This window comes from Dasypus novemcinctus, chromosome 12 (genome assembly GCF_030445035.2).
Source record: "Dasypus novemcinctus isolate mDasNov1 chromosome 12, mDasNov1.1.hap2, whole genome shotgun sequence".
NCBI classification, from domain to species: domain Eukaryota; kingdom Metazoa; phylum Chordata; class Mammalia; order Cingulata; family Dasypodidae; genus Dasypus; species Dasypus novemcinctus.
In genome coordinates, this window is record NC_080684.1 from 13,691,166 (window position 1) to 13,709,654 (window position 18,489).

The 18,489-nt window shown below is 40.1% G+C and overlaps 1 protein-coding gene across 2 annotated transcripts in view; it reads left to right on the forward strand.

Annotated features, from left to right (window-relative positions):
- ANO6 (anoctamin 6) overlaps positions 1-18,489 on the forward strand; it is a 239,406-nt gene that overhangs the window by 75,792 nt on the left and 145,125 nt on the right. For both annotated transcript variants that reach the window (XM_004447893.3, XM_071218788.1), the window contains exon 2: positions 16,772-16,854. In XM_004447893.3, coding sequence (XP_004447950.1) covers positions 16,772-16,854 — 83 coding nt within the window. The remainder of the gene's footprint in view (positions 1-16,771; positions 16,855-18,489) is intronic.

Here is an 18,489-nt window from a genome sequence, read left to right on the forward strand (position 1 = left end):
ATAGACAAGTATTAAAAAGAAAATAAAAGTCATATGACTTTTGTTTATAGCTATTTTTACCCCCACATAATTTTGAGATCACACTATAAATACAGCTTCATAATTGAGTTTTTCACAAAAATATATTTTATTTTATTTTTTTTTAAGATTTATTTATTTCTCTCCCCTTCTTCCCCCCCCCCCCCCCCCCCGCCAGTTGTCTGCTCTCTGTGTTCATTTGCTGTGTGTTGTTCTCTGACCGCTTCTATCCTTATCAGCAGCATGGGAATCTGTGTTTCTTTTTGTTGCATCATCTTGTTGTGTCAGCTCTCCGTGTGTGCGGCACCATTCCTGGGCAGGCTGCACTTTCTTTCGCGCTGGGCGGCTCTCCTTACGGGCGCACTCCTTGCACGTGGGGCTCCGCTGCGCGGGGGGACACCCCTGCATGGCAGGGCACTCCTTGCGCACATCAGCACTGCACATGGGCCAGCTCCACACGGGTCAAGGAGGCCCGGGGTTTGAACCGCGGCCCTCCCATGTGGTAGACAGACGCCCTAACCACTGGGCAAGTCCGTTTTCCTTAAATATATTGTACTTTAAAGCTTTTGTTACATTTGCCACGTTGCCACCAGAAAACTCATATCATCTGACACTGGCACTGTATGTGTGTATTGCCTACATGTTTGCTAATGTTCGGCATTAATCAATACCTTCTGTCAAATTGATAATGTTAATGAAAAAATATCATAATTTTGGTTTACATTTTATCCAAATTTAGGGTTCACTTTCAGAGTTGGGATTTATTTGAAGCTGATTACTGGGGAAAGCCATATTGATCAGGTAAATACTCAGCCTGTGAGAAGAGGGGATGTGACGGTGCATGGGTCCTTCTCCTTCCAACAGTCTCTCATTCTGTGTCAGGGCTTCTTAACCTTTTTTGTTCCACGGACTTTTTTTCCAGTCAGGTGAAAAGCATGGACCCCTGACTAAGGCCACACTATACTGTGTATTATTTAATAAATAGATCACACCTGCACCAGCACATCCCCGCACGAAAAAATGTTTTTGAATTTCAATTCAAGCTTATGGACCCCTTGTTAAGAACCCCTGATGTATGGCAACTGTAAGTTTTTTGTTCTATATGTATATGACAAGCTGCTTTTAAGTTTTTTTGGAGAAGTCGTAGGTTTACAGGAAAAACATACAGAAAGTACTGAGTCCACCCCCCCCTTTCCCTACTATTAACACTTTGAATTAGTGTGGTGCCTTTGTTACAGTGGATGAAAGACTATTATAATTATGCTGTTAGCGATAGTCCATAGTTTATGTTAGAGTTCATTGTGTTGTTCCGTTCAGTAGTTTAAAAAATTTTTTCTAGTAACATATTCTAAAATTTCTCCTTTTAGCCACAGTCAAATATGTCATTTAGTGTATTGATTACATTCACAGTGTTGTGCTGCCATCACCACCATCCATTACCGAAACTTTTCCATCACCCCAAACAGTAACTTTGTACCAGTTAAGCGTTAATTTCCCCATTCCCTACCCCCACCCCTAGTAACCTACATTCTAGTTTCTGGTTCTGTGAATTTGAGTATTCTGTTTCCTATCAGTGAGATCATACAATATTTGTCCTTCTGTACCTGGCTTACTTCACTCAGCATGATGTCTTCAAGGTCCATCTGGGGTGTAGCATGTATCAGAACTTCAGTCCTTTTTATGGTTGAATAATATTCCATTTTCTGTCTATACCACATTGTGTTTATCCATTTATTTGTTGATGGATGCAATGGAATTTTGAAGCTTTCTGTGATTGTGTGCTGAATCCATTCTTAGTTGTTACAGATTCACAGTCCCTTTTCCATAGCTCAGAAATCCAAAAATGCTGGAAAAACTTTTTTGGTAATTAATTTGGTTGTAAAACCTGACATACCTGAACTTATTTGGAGAAACCTGACCTGGACCTACATGATGCTATTTATATTTTTACTTATTTCCCCCCTCCCCCCGAGTGAATTTTCATGTTGGGCTGTAGAAATAGGAACGTTTCAGTGTCTATCCCAGGCTCAACTGTCCCAGACTCTGTGTGTAGTAAAATATAATATATACATGTAAGAATTAATTACTTTTTAAATTCTAAAAAAAAATTCTGAATTCTAAAACTCATCTGATCGAAGATTTGGGTAAAGGAATGTGGACCTGTGATTTTTGTTGTTGTGTTTTTATATCCCCACCCCCCTCAAGCTTCAGAGGCTGATTTTTAATTCTGGGCTACTCTGGTAGGGTAAGCACTGAGTTATGACTCAAGGGTCTCTTAAGTTTAAAGACAATAGAAATTTAAGAGTGGTGAATTCTTTCAGTCCCAGGGCGTGTACCGTCCCTATAATCTGGGAACTGACCGGTCAATGACTAGAACCAAATTTCAGCTGGACCACAGCCCGCTGCAAAGGCAGGGTGGCGATCCGTTGGGAACCCAGGGGTCTTAGCCTGAGCCAGCTGGACCGTGAAGTGATAGCCTCTAGAGATGTTATTGGAAAGTATTTCTGTAATTTGTACCATAAGTTCTTTATAGAACTCCAGCGGTTTTAGCCAAGTTTTGAAAAACAATACCAAATTAGTAAAATTAAATGAAATCACTGTTTAGTTATGTAATGGATTGTCGTTGATGTTACATATTCATTTTTCAAACACAAAGGAAAAATTTACTTAAATAGCAAAGAAATTGCATCCAGTGTGACGCTGACAGGTTTGCAACTGGAAAAGCATTAGCCAGCCTGACTGAGGTATGAGAATGAGTACTGTGTTGCTCCTTGCTTTTCAGAAGGAGATGTTTAACTTCTAGGTGTATTTTAGAGCTGAGTTATTGGGGAGTCTGGAAGGTTGGGAGAACAGGAAAAGGCAGTTTATAAGAAGAGCTAAAGCCACACTCATTGTCACTGGAAGTGTAACAATGTGGACAGAACGTTGTGGTTACCTGAGCTCTTCTCCGGGAAATTGCCATTTGTGGATGGAAGAAATCCTCAGAGTTGCCGCGTGGGGTAAGGATTGTGGGGTAAGCCCCCTGAGGGACCCACTGAACTGTCCCTGAGTGTTTTGTTCTGTTGTGCCTGAGTGTTTTGCTCTGTTGAGCATATGCGGTTTGCCAAGTTGCTGGAGCAGTGGGTGGAGCTGAGGGGAGACTGACAGACCTGCCTCCTGTATGTGTTCTCCAAACGTTTGCAGAGTATGGTCTTGAGGGGACACCACATTGTTGGCCTGCGTTGTGTGTGTGCATGTCTCCTTCCAGCCCGATGTCGTATGTTTCTGGGAAAACTTTCTTATAGTTACATAGGTAATTAGTTTGCATTTGGACAAAGGAATTGAGAGCGCAGTAACTTTTCTGGAGTGAAAAAGAGCATATAGTTCATTCCATCATTAATTCGTTCATCCACTTATTTATGTACCAAACATATATTGAGCATCTCGCTATCATTTCAGGTTCTGAGAACACCAAGTACAGTAAGACAATTCCTTGCTCTCCAGGAGCTCCTGACAAGTGGGAAAGAAAAACAAATAATGACTAGATGATGTGATAACAGGGATTGACACCTGTCTTTCTCCCAGCTTTTTATCTTCTCTGGTGGTGGGCAGATGTGAGAAAGTAACTACCATATGGCTCTTTGGGACTCTGTTGAGTGTACGTTGCAAATTTTCTCTATGATAATCACTCATTTTTTCCCCACACTTTCATGAAAGACCAATGGAAAAATACTAAACTTTAATAACTAATATTGCAGCCCTGTATTCTACATGTTTGGATTTTGGAGTCCTACTATTGTGATATGCAAAAAATTTCCTTAGACATGCGAAGTGCTATAGGAGTATGAAGCCGAGGCAAGTAACCTAATCTGGCACATAAGCGGTGACATGGAAAAAAGTTTGAAGAAAGGGTAAAATAGGGATTGGGAGGCTGTGCATACCAAGTAGAAGAACCTTAGGATGAGGTTGAAACTAAAAAGGATAAAACTTGGTGACTGATGACATGTCAATAATGAAGGAGAGAGAAAAGTCCAGGATCACCTTAGCTTCTGACTGGGCTTGACAGGTAGCTCATTAATCAAGACGGGAAGCACAACTGGAGGAACCTTTGGGTAGAAAGTAGTTTCAACCATAGTGTAGGGAGAATGTTTATTAATTTTCTGATTTGCCTAATGGGTATTACTGGGCCCTGGCCAAGAGTCAAATGTTTTCTTACCCTACAAAGTTTGCATCTTCTTGAATGTTCTTCCCATTAAAGCTCCCCTTCCAGAATAATCTGTTTGAAGAAGAGAGAGTGAGAGATAAAGCTCTTGTCTTTCTCAAGATGGGAAAATAAAAAACGCTAATGGAAATCATGTACTAACTTGAATTTGGAATTTGCATCCCAAAAATGATTAGAGGAGACTGTCGTAATTTTTTCACTTAAAATATTATAGTCATTGCATTTACATGCTTATAACAAGTTGGGGTAAGATACTGATCCACCCAGATTCAGAAAATTGAGACAAGACATTTCATGATTCACATTTCTTTGCTTTGAAAAACAGCAACCAACAGTGCTTACGACTTTGAAACTATTAAAAAATTTTTTGCTAAATTCATGTTATTCTTTCCTATGTTTAGCTATGTTCATTTTATTATATAAAAAAAGGCAAGATGGCAAAAAGAAGGAGAAATAGGTGAATTAACAAGGCTAAGAATGCCAGAACCTATTAAAGACTGAAGTAAAAATAATCGTGAATATTTATATCGTCCTTCACAGTTTTCAGTTGACGTTGATGTGTGAGTTAGCTTATTCTCCACAATGACTTTCTGAAGTAGGTCTTACACTCTACATTTATTGGTGGCAAACGGGGACTAACCACAGTAACAATGACCACTGCCCTCTGAGGGAAACATACCCATCTCAGCCTTGATAAAAGCTCTGTTGCCTGATTCCTTATTGACTTTACTTTCATTTATGGCTTTTTGAATAGTCCCATTGTAATAGTACAAGGCCTATAATCCATGGGTTTACAACCTCTTGATAATGTAGGAAGTTGAATTTTTCCTACCTAATTATCACCCAAAAGACAGTAGATCCTGTTAGATGCCTGAGAAAGAGGCACTGGAACCTGGAGATCAAAATGACCCCTGTGGGATGCTGGGAAGCGGGCAGCTGAGATGAGGCCAGGCAGGCTGAGCAAGATACCTAGAATCATGGGACATAGGAAAATAGTAGCTTTTAGAGCAGTGACATGTGAGTGCTGCCGTTCAGGCAAACCTAAGACGTGTGAGATACAGCTTTCAGAGACCTCAAACCAAGTGAGAGGAGAGAGCGTCAAGTACAAGGCAGCCTGGAAGATGGTTAGACCTCCCACCCAACCTGGCCATATGCACACATCCTCATTCCCAAGGTGATAAGCCACTGAGCTGCTCCTGTGGCGTTTCTTTAGATGTGCGTTCGCTAGATGGTGGAAATCCTGAGGGCAGTTTCTGTACCTCCTCCTTTTTGGCATTTGTTTTCACATCACTTAGCTCCATCCCTGGCACACGAATGTGTTTTAGCCACTTGCCAGATACCGTATCTATTTTGTGGAACTTTTCTGTTAGTTATTCTACTCATGGCAGCTATAGTTCCACCGCCTTGTGTTTTTCATTGTTTGTTTATCAGGATGTTATATCAGTATGTGGTTGTATGTTGAAGTAGTTATTTGCTGACATTTCATTAATACTTATAATGCTATTTTAATTCCTTATCAGCTTACATTTAACATCAATGGGCCCTTTGGATTTTTCACAACATCTCAAGAGGCAAATGCATTTAATCAGAAAGATGTACAGTTTTGGAATTGCAGACATTCACATTGCCTTTCTGTCACTTCTGGGAGTTTTCATTTGTGAAAACAAGGATAAAAATAGGATTAAATAGAATCAGACTTTTAAAAGTGCCAGGTAAAAAGTCACTTACTCAGTAAATTCCCATTTCCGTTTCTTCATGTCATTGAGCCTGTGTACTTAATTTGTTTATATCGTGCTTTATTTTTTTACAACATGCTTTTGAATTGTCGTCTGTATCTTCTGCATAACCCTGTGAGATAAGCAGGGTAAGTAATATTATCATCAGCCTTCAGGTACCGAGGACAAGTTGATAACCCAGCTAAGAGGTTGCAGAATCAGGACTCCAGCCCAATCCCCTTAGTCCTCACCCAGTGCCCTTTGTACTAGGCCCTGGTCCATTTTCACATGTTCCTTTTCATATATCCACTACGTCTCTCATAATTTCAATGGCCACCAGTCACCATCATAAATTTGTCAGTTGGATCCAGCCACCTGCCGCTATGGTGCTCCTAATTCTGATGGTCTTTATTGCTAGGGCCCCACTCATCAGGTGCTTTGAGTTTTCAACCCATGCATTTCCCAGTAGGTCCTTTTGTGTTTTCTGTTAATAATAGATGGTCTAAGTTATAAAATTAGAGATAATGGGCTCCTTTTATTGGCCAGTTTACGTAAGTCTCAATCAGTTGTGCTCTAAAAGCTACCCCCCTATTTCACAATCGTGAAAATAGGAAGTGTCAGTTACTCCGTTTCTAGTTGATAGGTGAGTGGTCACGGGAACTGGAGCTTCCTGGTGAGGTCCAGTGCTGTTAGTTGCCGTGGCCAGCCTCCAGCTCCTTTTATGGGGCCCTTCAGTCTATCCTAACGAATAGGTACGTCAGAATAGCTGCCATCAAGGACTTTATTGTGCTAACCTTACTGACTGTATTGATAAGTTTTAAAATACGTTCTCTCGTTCTTTCATTTCTGTTATATGGTTGCTATTAAATTTAGGAAAAGGAGATCTGTATTCGTCAGGGTTCTCTGGGAACTGACAGGAGATATCTGTAAATAGGTTGAGAGTTTAGAAGATTGACTCCCGTGACTGTGGGGATGCCCAGGTCCGAGTTGTGCAGGGCAGCCTGTAAGCCAGGGACTCGGACGAAGTCCTCCTTGAGTGCCTTAGGAGACACTGGCTGTCCAAAGTAGAGATGGGAATGCTCTCCTGGAATGCTGAAGTCACTTCTCCTTCTAAGGCCTCCAGCTGGTTGGATGAGATGGTCACGCCTAGTGGCAGTCAGGTGAGAACCACAGACCCCTTACGGAGTCCACACTATACCGTGGATTCTGTAATGAATATATCACACCTCCATCAACACGTCCCCACGAGAAAAATGTTTTTTTGAATTTCAGGTCAAGCTCACGGACCCCTTGTTAAGAACACCCTGACCTGTGCAGTCAAATCACTGAAGATTGAAGTCCATAAAATGCTCTTGTATTACAATTAGGCCAGTTGTTGCTTGACCCAACAACTGGACACCATTACCTAGCAGAGTTGACACATTAAAGTCCACCTCTTGTCAGCTTGACAGCCGTAAACATTACCTGAAGTCATACTTGGTCTGTAAATAAAAAAATAACATATATGTGTGTATGTGTATACATTTTTTTTTCCTGCCTAACAAAACTCAGCTATCCTGCATACAGCTGGAGGCACACTAAATCCCTCTAGAATTGGGTGATATTCACTCTTAAACTTGACACCTTTAAATATAACATGAAACTAATACAATTTTTGTCATATGGTAAAGGGAAGGAATAGAGAAGAAAACAAAAATAATTGTTTTGTGAACATATGCAAACATACTCATAACAAAACAAGGAAGAAGTATTTATGACCATTACAGTCCTCGTTTCTCTAACTGGTCACATGGGTGAAGTTGGTATTTACCACTACCCTTTTCCACTACCCATTCCATGTTCCCTTTACCTTCAGCAAGCACCTCAGCTGGCCGTGGCTCTTTGCCAGGTAAGGGTGACCGAAAACTTCATTCTTAAAGATTCTGGGCCATCGTTAGTCCTTGCCTGTGTTGGGTGGTTGCAATTTTCCATTGACTTTAATTACAGACACCCTAAGGGATCTCCTATATTCCAGACAAACTCTTCTTTACCTCCACTGTGTAGGTGCAGTCCTATTTTCCCTTGATAGTCAGGATCAATCACCCCAACCAGTACAGTAATTCCCTTCTTTGCCTGTTGATTCAGAAGCCTAAGAAGCCCAATATGGCCAGGGGACAATCTTAACTTCCAGTTCAATGGCATCGTTGTTGTGTTCCCTGGTGGCAGCACTCCTCCTTTTGGAACTAAGACCTGTAGACCAGCAGAGCTTAAGGATGCAGGGCCAGGAAGCAGAAATTTTCCTAATGGATCACTAGAGATAATGATGAGTAGTGCTACTCCCATTTCCACCCCTTGATTCCTGGATCCATGAATCCTGGCTATGGAAGAAACAGGACCATAGAGTGGATGCTGATTTAGAGCATACACAGTCTCTTGGAGAACATTGCTCCAGCCCTGCAAGGTATTGCCCCCTAGTTGGTGCTGTAATTGAATCTTCAAAAGGCCATCCCACACTTTTATCAATCCAGCTGCATCAGGATGATGGGGACCATGGTGTAAGACCATTGGATCTCCTCGATCATATGGCCCAAGTGGCAGTGCAGCTTGCACTGCAGTCTGGGCTGTTGCAGAATCTCCTCTTGTTCTGGTACCTTGTTTCTCACTGAAAATGAGCAGCTTTTCTGGTCATTCAGTAAATGAACCAGAGTAGCACACCCAAATGGGGAATATGTGGTCTCTAAAACCCAAAGAGGCCAAGTAAGCATGTGCCTCTTTTTTGATCATAGGAAGGGCCAGATGCAACAGCTTACCCTTTACTTTAGAAGGGATATACTGACAGGCCCTACACCACTGGGCACCCAGAAGTTTCACCAAGGTGGACAGCCCCTGTATTTTTGTTGGAATTTATATTTCCTTCTCTCTCACACAATTGCCTTATAAATAAGACTAGAGTAGTTGCTACGTATTGCTCACTATGTCCAGTCAGCATGATATCATCAATATAATGGACCAGTGTGATATCTCATGGAAGGAAGAGGTGATCAAGGTCACTGTAGACAAAATTATGACATAGGACTGGAGAGTTGATATACCTGTGAGGAAGGACAGCGAAGGTATACTGCTGACCTTGCCAGCTAAAAGCAAACTATTTCTGGTCCTTACTAACAGCAATTGAGAATAAGCATTTGTGAGAGCAGTAGCTTTATACCAGGTAACAGGAGATGTGTTGATTTTCTCAAGCAATGATTGCACATCTGGAGCAACAGCTGCAGTTGGAGTCACCACCTGGTTAGTTTATGGTAATCCACTGTCATCCTCCAAGATCCATCTGTTTTCTGCACAGGCCAGATAGGAGAGTTGAATGGGAATGTGGTGGGAATCACCACCCCTGCATCCTTCAGATCCTTGATGGTGGCACTAATCTCTGCAATCCCTCCAGGAATCTGATATTGCTTTTGATTTACGATTTTGCCATGTAGGGGCATTTCTAGTGGCTTCCACTTGGCCTTTCCTACCATAAATAGCCTTTACTCCACAAGTTAGAGAACCAGTGTGGAAATTCTACCAGTTGCTGAATATGTATATACCAATTATGCTTTCTGAAACTGAGGAAATAACCTCAGAATGGGCCCAGGGACCCACTGGACCCACTTTGAGCAGACCTGAACTAAAACTCCATCGATCACCTCACCTCCGTAAGCCCCTATTGGTAGACCACAGTGACATTTTGGGTGTCTTGGAATTAAAGTCACTTCTAAGCCAGTGTCTAATAATCCTCCAAATGTCTGATGATTTCCTTTTCCCCAGTGCATGGTTACCCTGGTAAAAGGATGTGGGTCTCTTTGGGAAAAGTTGGGAGTAAGATTAATAGTATAAATTTATGGTAGTGTAACAGGATCCTTCTCTAAGGGGACCCAGCCTTCCCCTCATTCGAGGGGCTGTGTGTCTGTAAACTGTCTCAAGTCTGGGAATTGAGTAAGGGTCAGTGACTCTGTTTCTGTAATTCAAGTCAGGGTTTTGTTCACTGGACCTAGAACTCTTCTGCTTATACTGATCAAGTAGGAATTTAGGAGACTGCCTATCTATTGTATACCATGATCTATTAGCCAATGCCATTGGTCTATGTGACTCAGACTTCTCTGATTGCTGCTTTGAGTCTGCCTTTCATTGTGGTGGCCACACCTATCTTGTATTTGGCATTTAAGTACTGCTATTTGACTTCCACCTGCCTGGAATCTGATCATCCCCGTAGTGTTTAAGGATCCTAGTTCTGTGACAGGAGTTCCCACAGTAATATCTGACCTACAAAGAAGAGCAACCACAGAGCTCTTCAGAGAAGGTGGAGTTAGTCTTGCAAATTTATTCCTTATAGTCCTAGTTTAAAGTGTGTCCCCTGGACATTCCTGGGGTGGGTGGGCAGGTCTGAAATGGTGACTGTGTTGTAGCATTACAGTCTCTCAAAGCCTTTGGATCCTCTCATCTATAGTATATCAGGGTAAATGGGGCATCTTGACCTCAGGCATTGTAGACCTTCTCTTGGTCCATGTTTCAGCCAGCCACCTGAACAAACCATTAGAGCCCTTTCTAACCCCTTGGCCTATAACACTGAATCCAGGATCTCTGCTTAGTGGACCCGTGTCAAGAAATTCAGCCTGTTTCAACTTTATATTCCTTTCACCATTATCCCACACCCTTAATATCTGTTCCTACATATATTCCTCTGATTTCTGTGTATATATAAATTGGAAAATTCAGGCGATTCTTTTGGAATATGATAAACTTCCTCATGGGTCATACTTTGTACTTCACTTTTGGGAATTTATTCTGACTTTACTCAAGTTATAGGTCTGGAAGCAAAGAGGGGTAGTGGTAGTGGGTAAGGAGTAGCGTTAGAGGTATCATGCAACCAGTTACCTCAGGACATTCCTTTGCAGTTTTATCAGGTAAGACAGGATTAATATCTTCAGGTGGGGTTGGATGGTAAAGGAGTCTACCATCCAACCCCATCTGAAGATATTAATCACTCCTTGAGGCAGGCTGGAGTTTGGGTTATCATCTTCTCAGGTCACAGAGGAGACCAGGTGACTGTCTCCTCAGGGCAGGGCAGATCATTACAGATTTACCTGGCAAAATGTCAGCAGAATTTATGGTTTCTGTATCTCCTCTGTCATCATCGTCATCTGGTATGTCTCCATTCCAATCCTCAGGAATCAACTCCTTTCCAGTCAATTGTCTCACTTTAATAGCAGATACCCTGCAAGGTTGAGATTTTATTTTTTAGTAATCCAATTTTTTGGCTGCATGGAACAAGATTTTCTTTCAGAGCACTCATAGAAACTTTCACGTCATTATGTGGTGCTTTAGTTGCAGATTTGAAGCCTTCAGTCATCCCTTTCTTTTGTAACTGTATTTAGCATGTTTAGGAACAGTCAGCCAATGACATTCTACCTTTTAACTCCACAAAACTGTGTTAAGGTATTAAAAAACAGTCTCACCCAGATCCTTGACTCTTATAAGCATGAAAACAGTTGTATACAGTGGTGATATTTTGCTTATCTGTATTGCCAACCCAGGCCATGGACTGTCAGTGGCCTCTTAATTATTGGAAACAGAATCATTAGAACTAATCAGAGTAGAGAGCCAATTGCAGAAATCCCAGAACCAATTCAGAAATCCCATTTTCAAGGTTCTGTTTGTGAAGAAGCCCTCCCAGTTTCAAGCTATATTAGTCAGGGTTCTCTAGGGAAACAGAATCAACAGGAGATATCTGTAAATAGTATGACATTTTATAAAATTGTCTCATGCGACCATGGGGAATCCCAAGTCGAAATTCTGTAGAGCAGGCTGCAAGCCAGTGACTTAGATGAGGTCCTCTTTGAGTTCCCAATGAGATGCTGGCTATCTGAAGTAGAGATGGGGATTCTTTCTCTGAATGCTGAATTCACTTCTCCTTCTAAGACCTTCAGCTGATTGGATGAGATGTCACTCATTGCTCACAGCAGTCTCTTCAGTTGATTATAGATGTAACCAGCCATCTATGCAATCAGCTCACTGATGATTAAAGTCTATGAGATGCCCTTGTATTACAGTTAGCCCAGTGGTTGCTTGAGCAGGCAACTGGGCACCATTACCGGGCCAAGTTGACACTTTAGCCTAACCATCACAAGATCTTTGTGGGTTTCTTTTTACTTAACATCCTCAATTATTTGATCTTTACCCCCAGTAAACTGACCAATATATGTGTATACAGTGTTTTCTTCAGTATTCTTACAAAGCCCTATTAATTTTACTAATTATGGAATTTGCTGAGTTACACTGAAGACAACATTTTTCATATCTCTAATTCCTTAAGAAGAGAGTTCCCTAGTTCTTGGTGTCTCCAGTACAAAGTCTGTGCAAAACATAAAGCAGGCGGTGAATGTTGTTGAACCTGACCCTCACTTGCCCTCTCATCATGCATCCATATAAAATTCCATTGACATATCAAGACCAAAGCTTTTTTCATCAGATTAGAATAACTACTTCTTAGTCCTTTAGTCAGTCTTTTCCATGAACAGATAACATAAAAGTCCAAATAATTTTTATATTCCAAGTGCTAAAATTAAATGAATTAATCCACTGTCATTCAAGGTAGTGATTCTGTTATGTACAGTGATGCATAGTTACAGTGCATTTCAAAGTATTACATTAGGGAACAAAGTATTTATATAAAGGTTAGAAAATCACTGTTATTTTGCTTTTTCAGACTTTCCCCCTTGTACCCATTTTAATAAAGAGCCTTCAAAATGTCACCTTCATTTTGACTATTTTATATTGCTGAGAAATGTACTTTTTCAGCTGTGTTAGATTACCAGAAATGAGACTATCAAGCCATAACCGGATCTCCTCTGTAGTGCAAGTATAATTATCATATTAACATCATAAATCATTTGCTTCTCAGTACTATATTAGGTCGTGAGAGCAACAGCTGCTGCTTTGTTCTACCTAGATGATGTTTCAATAAAGCCATTCCTGTTTCTATTCACTTAAATTTACAGTTTCTCCTTTGTGTTGACATTAACCAGTGAATCTATTAGTTTCCATTACTAATGGAATAACTAAAACTATAAATAGTTCTGTATTTTTTCTCACAAATCTTTTCAAGCTGCATAGAAGCCTTTACTTCGATAGAACATTTGGGTAATACATTTTGTTTCTCTTCTGTGTTTAAGCAAAATGCATACTTTTAAAGCCTGTACTTTCATTAAAAATTAAAATAAAAAAAATTATTCATAGTAGCTCTGTCTCATCTATTGACCCCAGCCAGATACAAGATAAATTGGGTATCTAATCATAAAGGAACCCAGATATGAAAGTCATATCACTCCATCAGATTTACAATACTCATTTTAAAAAATCTGCAGTATTATGTTTCATTGACTTGCTGATTTTGCTGTAAAACAATGTATCATAAATACCAAGATCCAATTTATTCCATATCTATCTTACTGCTCTAAAGGTTAGGTCTTTTCTTGCAAATGTAATCCAGGGTACAAAACATCAATTGACAACAAACTCTCATAGCCTAGTATATAAGGACATTTTAGCAAGCTGGGTTTTTAAAAAAATATATATTTTGTGTTTATTCTTAAAAGATACATAGATCACACAAAATGTCATATTAAAAAAAATAGATTTAGATGTGCCCCACTTTCCATACCCCTCACTTTCCCACATCAACTTCTTTCATTAGTGTGGTACATTCATTGCAATTGATGAATACATTTTGGAGCACTGCTACACAGCGTGGATTATAGTTTACATTGTAGTTTACACACTGTTCCAGTCCATTCAGTAGGTTATGGCAGGATATATGATGTCCTGCCTCTGTCCCTGCACTATCATTCAGGACAACTCCAAGTCCTGAAAATGCCCCCATATTACATCTTTTTCCCTCTCCCCTGCCTTCAGCAACTCCTGTGGCCACTGCCTCTACATCAATGTTATAATTTCTTCCATTGCTAGAATCACAATAATTTTGTAGTAGAATACCAGTAAGTCCACTATAGTCCATATTTTATTTCCCAATCCTGAGAATTCTAGGATGGTGATGCCCACTCCGCCTCTAATTGAGAGGGGGCTTCGATCCCACATGGCTGATGGATGGGACTCTCTTGCTTGCAGTTGTAGACTCTCTTGGTTCCTTGGTGTGGTGGTTGTCCATCCTCACCTCCTTGTTAGCTGTCCTGGGTGAGTCCAATGAGCTGGGGAGTAGGTGTTGCAACTTTGCTGAGGCTCAGGGCCCAGCTGAGTCAAGGCACATGGACAGCCTAGAGAGTCAAGTCTCTTGGACTTTCACCTAACTCTAGCACCAACGATAGGTTCAATGAAAGGGACAGAAGAGGCATGTGTAAAGAAGTCACATCTGAGTCCAACTCTGTCACGCCTGGGAGCACAATCTCCAAAGTCAGGCCCACTGGCAAGGCACCAGACTCCTGACCATCTGCCTTGGCCAAAGGACCTCAGTGTCCCCATAGCCCTCAGGAGCACCACCACCAGGGGTTGTATCTACTTCGGCTGTCTTTGAGATCCTGCTGAGATGTGCACAAGGGCCACCCAAAATGATGACCTCCCAACTCATTTTGAAGTCTCTTGGCCATATAAACTCATTTGTTTTTACCATTTCCCCCTTTTATTCAAGGTCTTCTTCCAGTTTTTAGCAAGTTTTTAAAGGTGGTCTGTGGAAAGATAATTATCTTGGACTTCTGTTGTTGCGATACTAGAATAACCAGTTTATTAGGTTACAGCTGTAAGTGAAACAGACCGTGTAGTAACTGCTGCGCCCTCCTGGAGTTCTCAGAGGCAAATTCTTGGTTTTGGCTTGGTTGCAGCTCTTCAGACCTGGCTGGCCTCCTCCGCTCCCCTCCTCTGCTTTGGTTCACACGTAGGGAGTACCCTGAGAAATTCTGTTTATAAAAGAGTTCGAATCACTTGTTTTGTGCCGGTCATCTCCACTGGCATTTCCTTTCAGATCATAGGCAGACAACAATGTGAGTTTAGCGGAGACATACATGTGTTTTTCCTAGAATCTGCCTGAACTCAAAATCGAATCCAGATGTTGGGATGGCTTCTCAGTGTACTACCAAACGCAGGGAGTAGGCTGAATTGGCTCAACTCTGCTATTTTGATTTTGTAAACAATCATTTAGATCTTTATGAATTTCCCCTTCTAACTGCCCAGCTTGCCTCTTTTGGGCCACTGAAGGAGATTTTTTCTGCATCATTAGGAACCCAGCCTTTTCTTTCACAAAAAATTTTAATAGATTTCTTTTTAAAATTAGTATACATTTTTTAAAAAAGAAAGGAACATGTCCCTATAAAACCAAAATCACCTGGCACATAATAAAGTTAAAAGTAATCCCTTAATATAATTTAATACTTATTCCATCTTCAGATCTCTCCACCTTAAAAAATATGTCCGTTAAAGCTGATTTGTCCAATTTAGGATCCAGTCGAGGAGTACATATTACTAATGGTTATTATGTCCCATAGGTCTCTTTATTTTTATTTTTTAAATTAAATTAAATTTAATTGTATTTTTTAAAAGATAGATCACAAAAAATGTTACATTAAAAAATATAATGGGTTCCCATCTACCCCACATCCCACCCCCCAACTCCTCCCACATCAACAACCTTAGTTCTCTTTAAATCTATAACAGTCTCTGTCATTGGCTTGTTGAAGAATCTAGACTTGTTGATAAATTAGAATTTTATTTAAATTTAAGCATTTGATAATCCATATTTAAACTTACCTAAAAATTTGAGTGTTGTTTAAATATTTAAGAATGTTTATTTAAATCCAAGTAAGAACATTTTCCTACATAGCCAAAATTCTATTTTCATACTTACCAATATTTTTATTTTTAATAAATACCTTTATATAATAATCCATATTCAAATCCCTCCCCCCACCATTTGTCCTTTACATCTTGTTTATTTAAACCTAGATTCATTGTATAACTACACATTGCAAATGGTTTTGTTCTCTCAGAAGCTTTTAATTCGAAACAATCTATTTTACTTGTGTCAAAAACTTACCAAACAAGGTAAGACCATTGTCTTGTAGATCAACCCACTTTCTGGGTTTGTTTCTTCTGTCCCTGGATCACGGGATTGTCCACAATGGTAACTGTAGTCACATGTGACTATTGAACCTTTGTAAAATGGCTAGTTTTGAGTCGAGCTACACTATGAGTATAATACACACTGGATTTCTAAGGCTTAGTAGGAAAAAAAGTGAAATATATGATTAACTTTTACATTGCTTCCATGTTGAAATAATAGTTTGAATGTATTGGATTGTAGAAATAAATTATTAAGTATAGATTTGCCTGTTTCTTTTTATGTATTAGCATGACTACTAGAAAATTTAAAATGATGTATGTAGCTCACATTATATGTCTGTCAGACAGTGCTCTTTTAACAGATTTTGAAATAGAAAATTGCTACCCCGAAATGACTCCATTATCAGTTCCCTGAGATGTAGTGGAAAAAAGAACATCAGTCAGCAACAGCAGTCCTTGGGGAGCATTTTTATAACATTCCGTACCTATGAATTTCCATATAGAATCCAAATGATTTTCCATGATAAATCTAGCCTGGAGCATTTTAAGATGTAATATTCTCCAGCCGTGGTGTTTGTCCAGTAGATGAAGCAGCTGCTGAAGATTTTGGGTGTTCTGGATAGTGAACTATTAAATAATGTAAACTGTCAGTGCATCACAAATGCTAAATGTAGTGCTGCTGATTTAAAGGCAAGAAAGAATAAGAGTCAATGAAAGCTTAAGCTTGCTTGATTTATTTGTTTGTTTATTTCAGTGTTGGAAAACTTGTGTGACCAGACAATCGTCACCAGTTTTGGATCGCTGGAGAGTCAGGTGGATTTCCGAACACCAGAGTTTGTGAGTACTACTACTCTGTCTTAAATTGGTGTTGCTTGGTTGAGAGTATTCCTAAAACGGAGAAAAAGGCTTTTTATAAATTCTTGTCGTCAGTGGCTCTAGGCTTGGCACGGGTCCTGCTGGCAGTGCCTTCGTTCTAAGCCCCAGTGTCCTCGAAAAATGTGTTACAAAGCGGCAGCTGCTCTGCATCCTGCTCTGTAGGCTCCTTCTTCATACCGCATTCTGCAGTAAAACAGCGTCATATTTCTAAAACTCCCCCTCCATTCACTGATGCCATTTCTATCAGTGTCTACTGATAGTAACTCTGGAAAGTGGTCTTCACGAAGCTCCTGTAGGTACAGTGGCCAGTGCTAGTCGTAAGTGGTGGACACAGACTGATTCCTGTTTCCTTCTGGAGCCTTCGGTGACACAAGCTCGATAGACATATCTTGTAGGGCCGGGGATATTCCAGTGGTTGTTCCTACCAAGAGGGGAGCTAAATGCTTCTGCTAAATTAGACTCATTAAAGATTAGCCATGATTCCTACCCTTAAGGAATTAAAAATCTTATTAGATGCTGCTGTGATTTTTATTAATGCCTTGTTTAAAGAAAATTAAGCACATAGGATGTTTTGTGAAAAATGGCCTTACTAATAGATGTTGTATTAGTCTTATTTGGAGAGGGGTATTGGAAGGAAATGTTTTCTCTGACTCTTGTGCCAGATGTGTAGGAAAAACATGCCAGAATCCACCTAGATTTACTGATTTTTATCCTCTGCTGCAAATGACTTGTCTGCCACTTTAGCAATGCAAAGATCTTTTTTGGTTTATTTTCAAAATGTGATGTACAGTCACCACTCCTATAATTGGACGAGAACAATTGTATTATCGATAAAGCCAGAAAAAGCTTTCCCTCTTCTCACTCACTTTTTATAGATTGCTCTCAGTTCAGCGAAGAGTAAGGAAACTAGGCAATACTCTGGGCTGAAAAAGTATCTCACATAAAACTGTATCCACAGTGCCATTTTATTTCAAAGCGCGGGACTCCCGTGGTGTACTAGCAGATTGCCTACTGCGAAAATCACTTGGACATAATAGAAAGACATAGTATTCAATGACTTCCCTATTATATTCAATGAGATTTTCAGTGAAGGAAAATTGTGAATGCTCACTAATATTCCTGCATTTCAAAGTAGGACAGGTCTGCAGTTTTTCTGACTTCAGCAGTGAGAGCCCCAAAGCAGAATGGACAGAGAGAGTTCATATTTGAGTATGATATTAGTACAGATTCATGAACCCGTCCCCTTTTTTTCTGTTATTTATTCAGTTGCTTTTTGTTAGTACTGTTTAAGCCAGATATCTGATCCAAAAAGAGATGTGCACATTAACGTATTGGTGTGCCTTGTAAACATGTATGTAGTCTATACCAATTACTTATCTGAAAATCAAAGTATTTTTCTTAAGAACAGCTTGTAGTATATTATGATTGAGATTGGTGTGCTTTAGCAGTGTCCTTTGCCACAGACTGTGCAGATATATTGTACTTCAACTTTGGTATTTATTCTTTGTTAGAGCAGATGTAGATTTACAGAAAAATCATACAGAAAGGTACAGAGTTTCAATCCTTCATCACATCCCCCAGCACACAGGTTTCCCT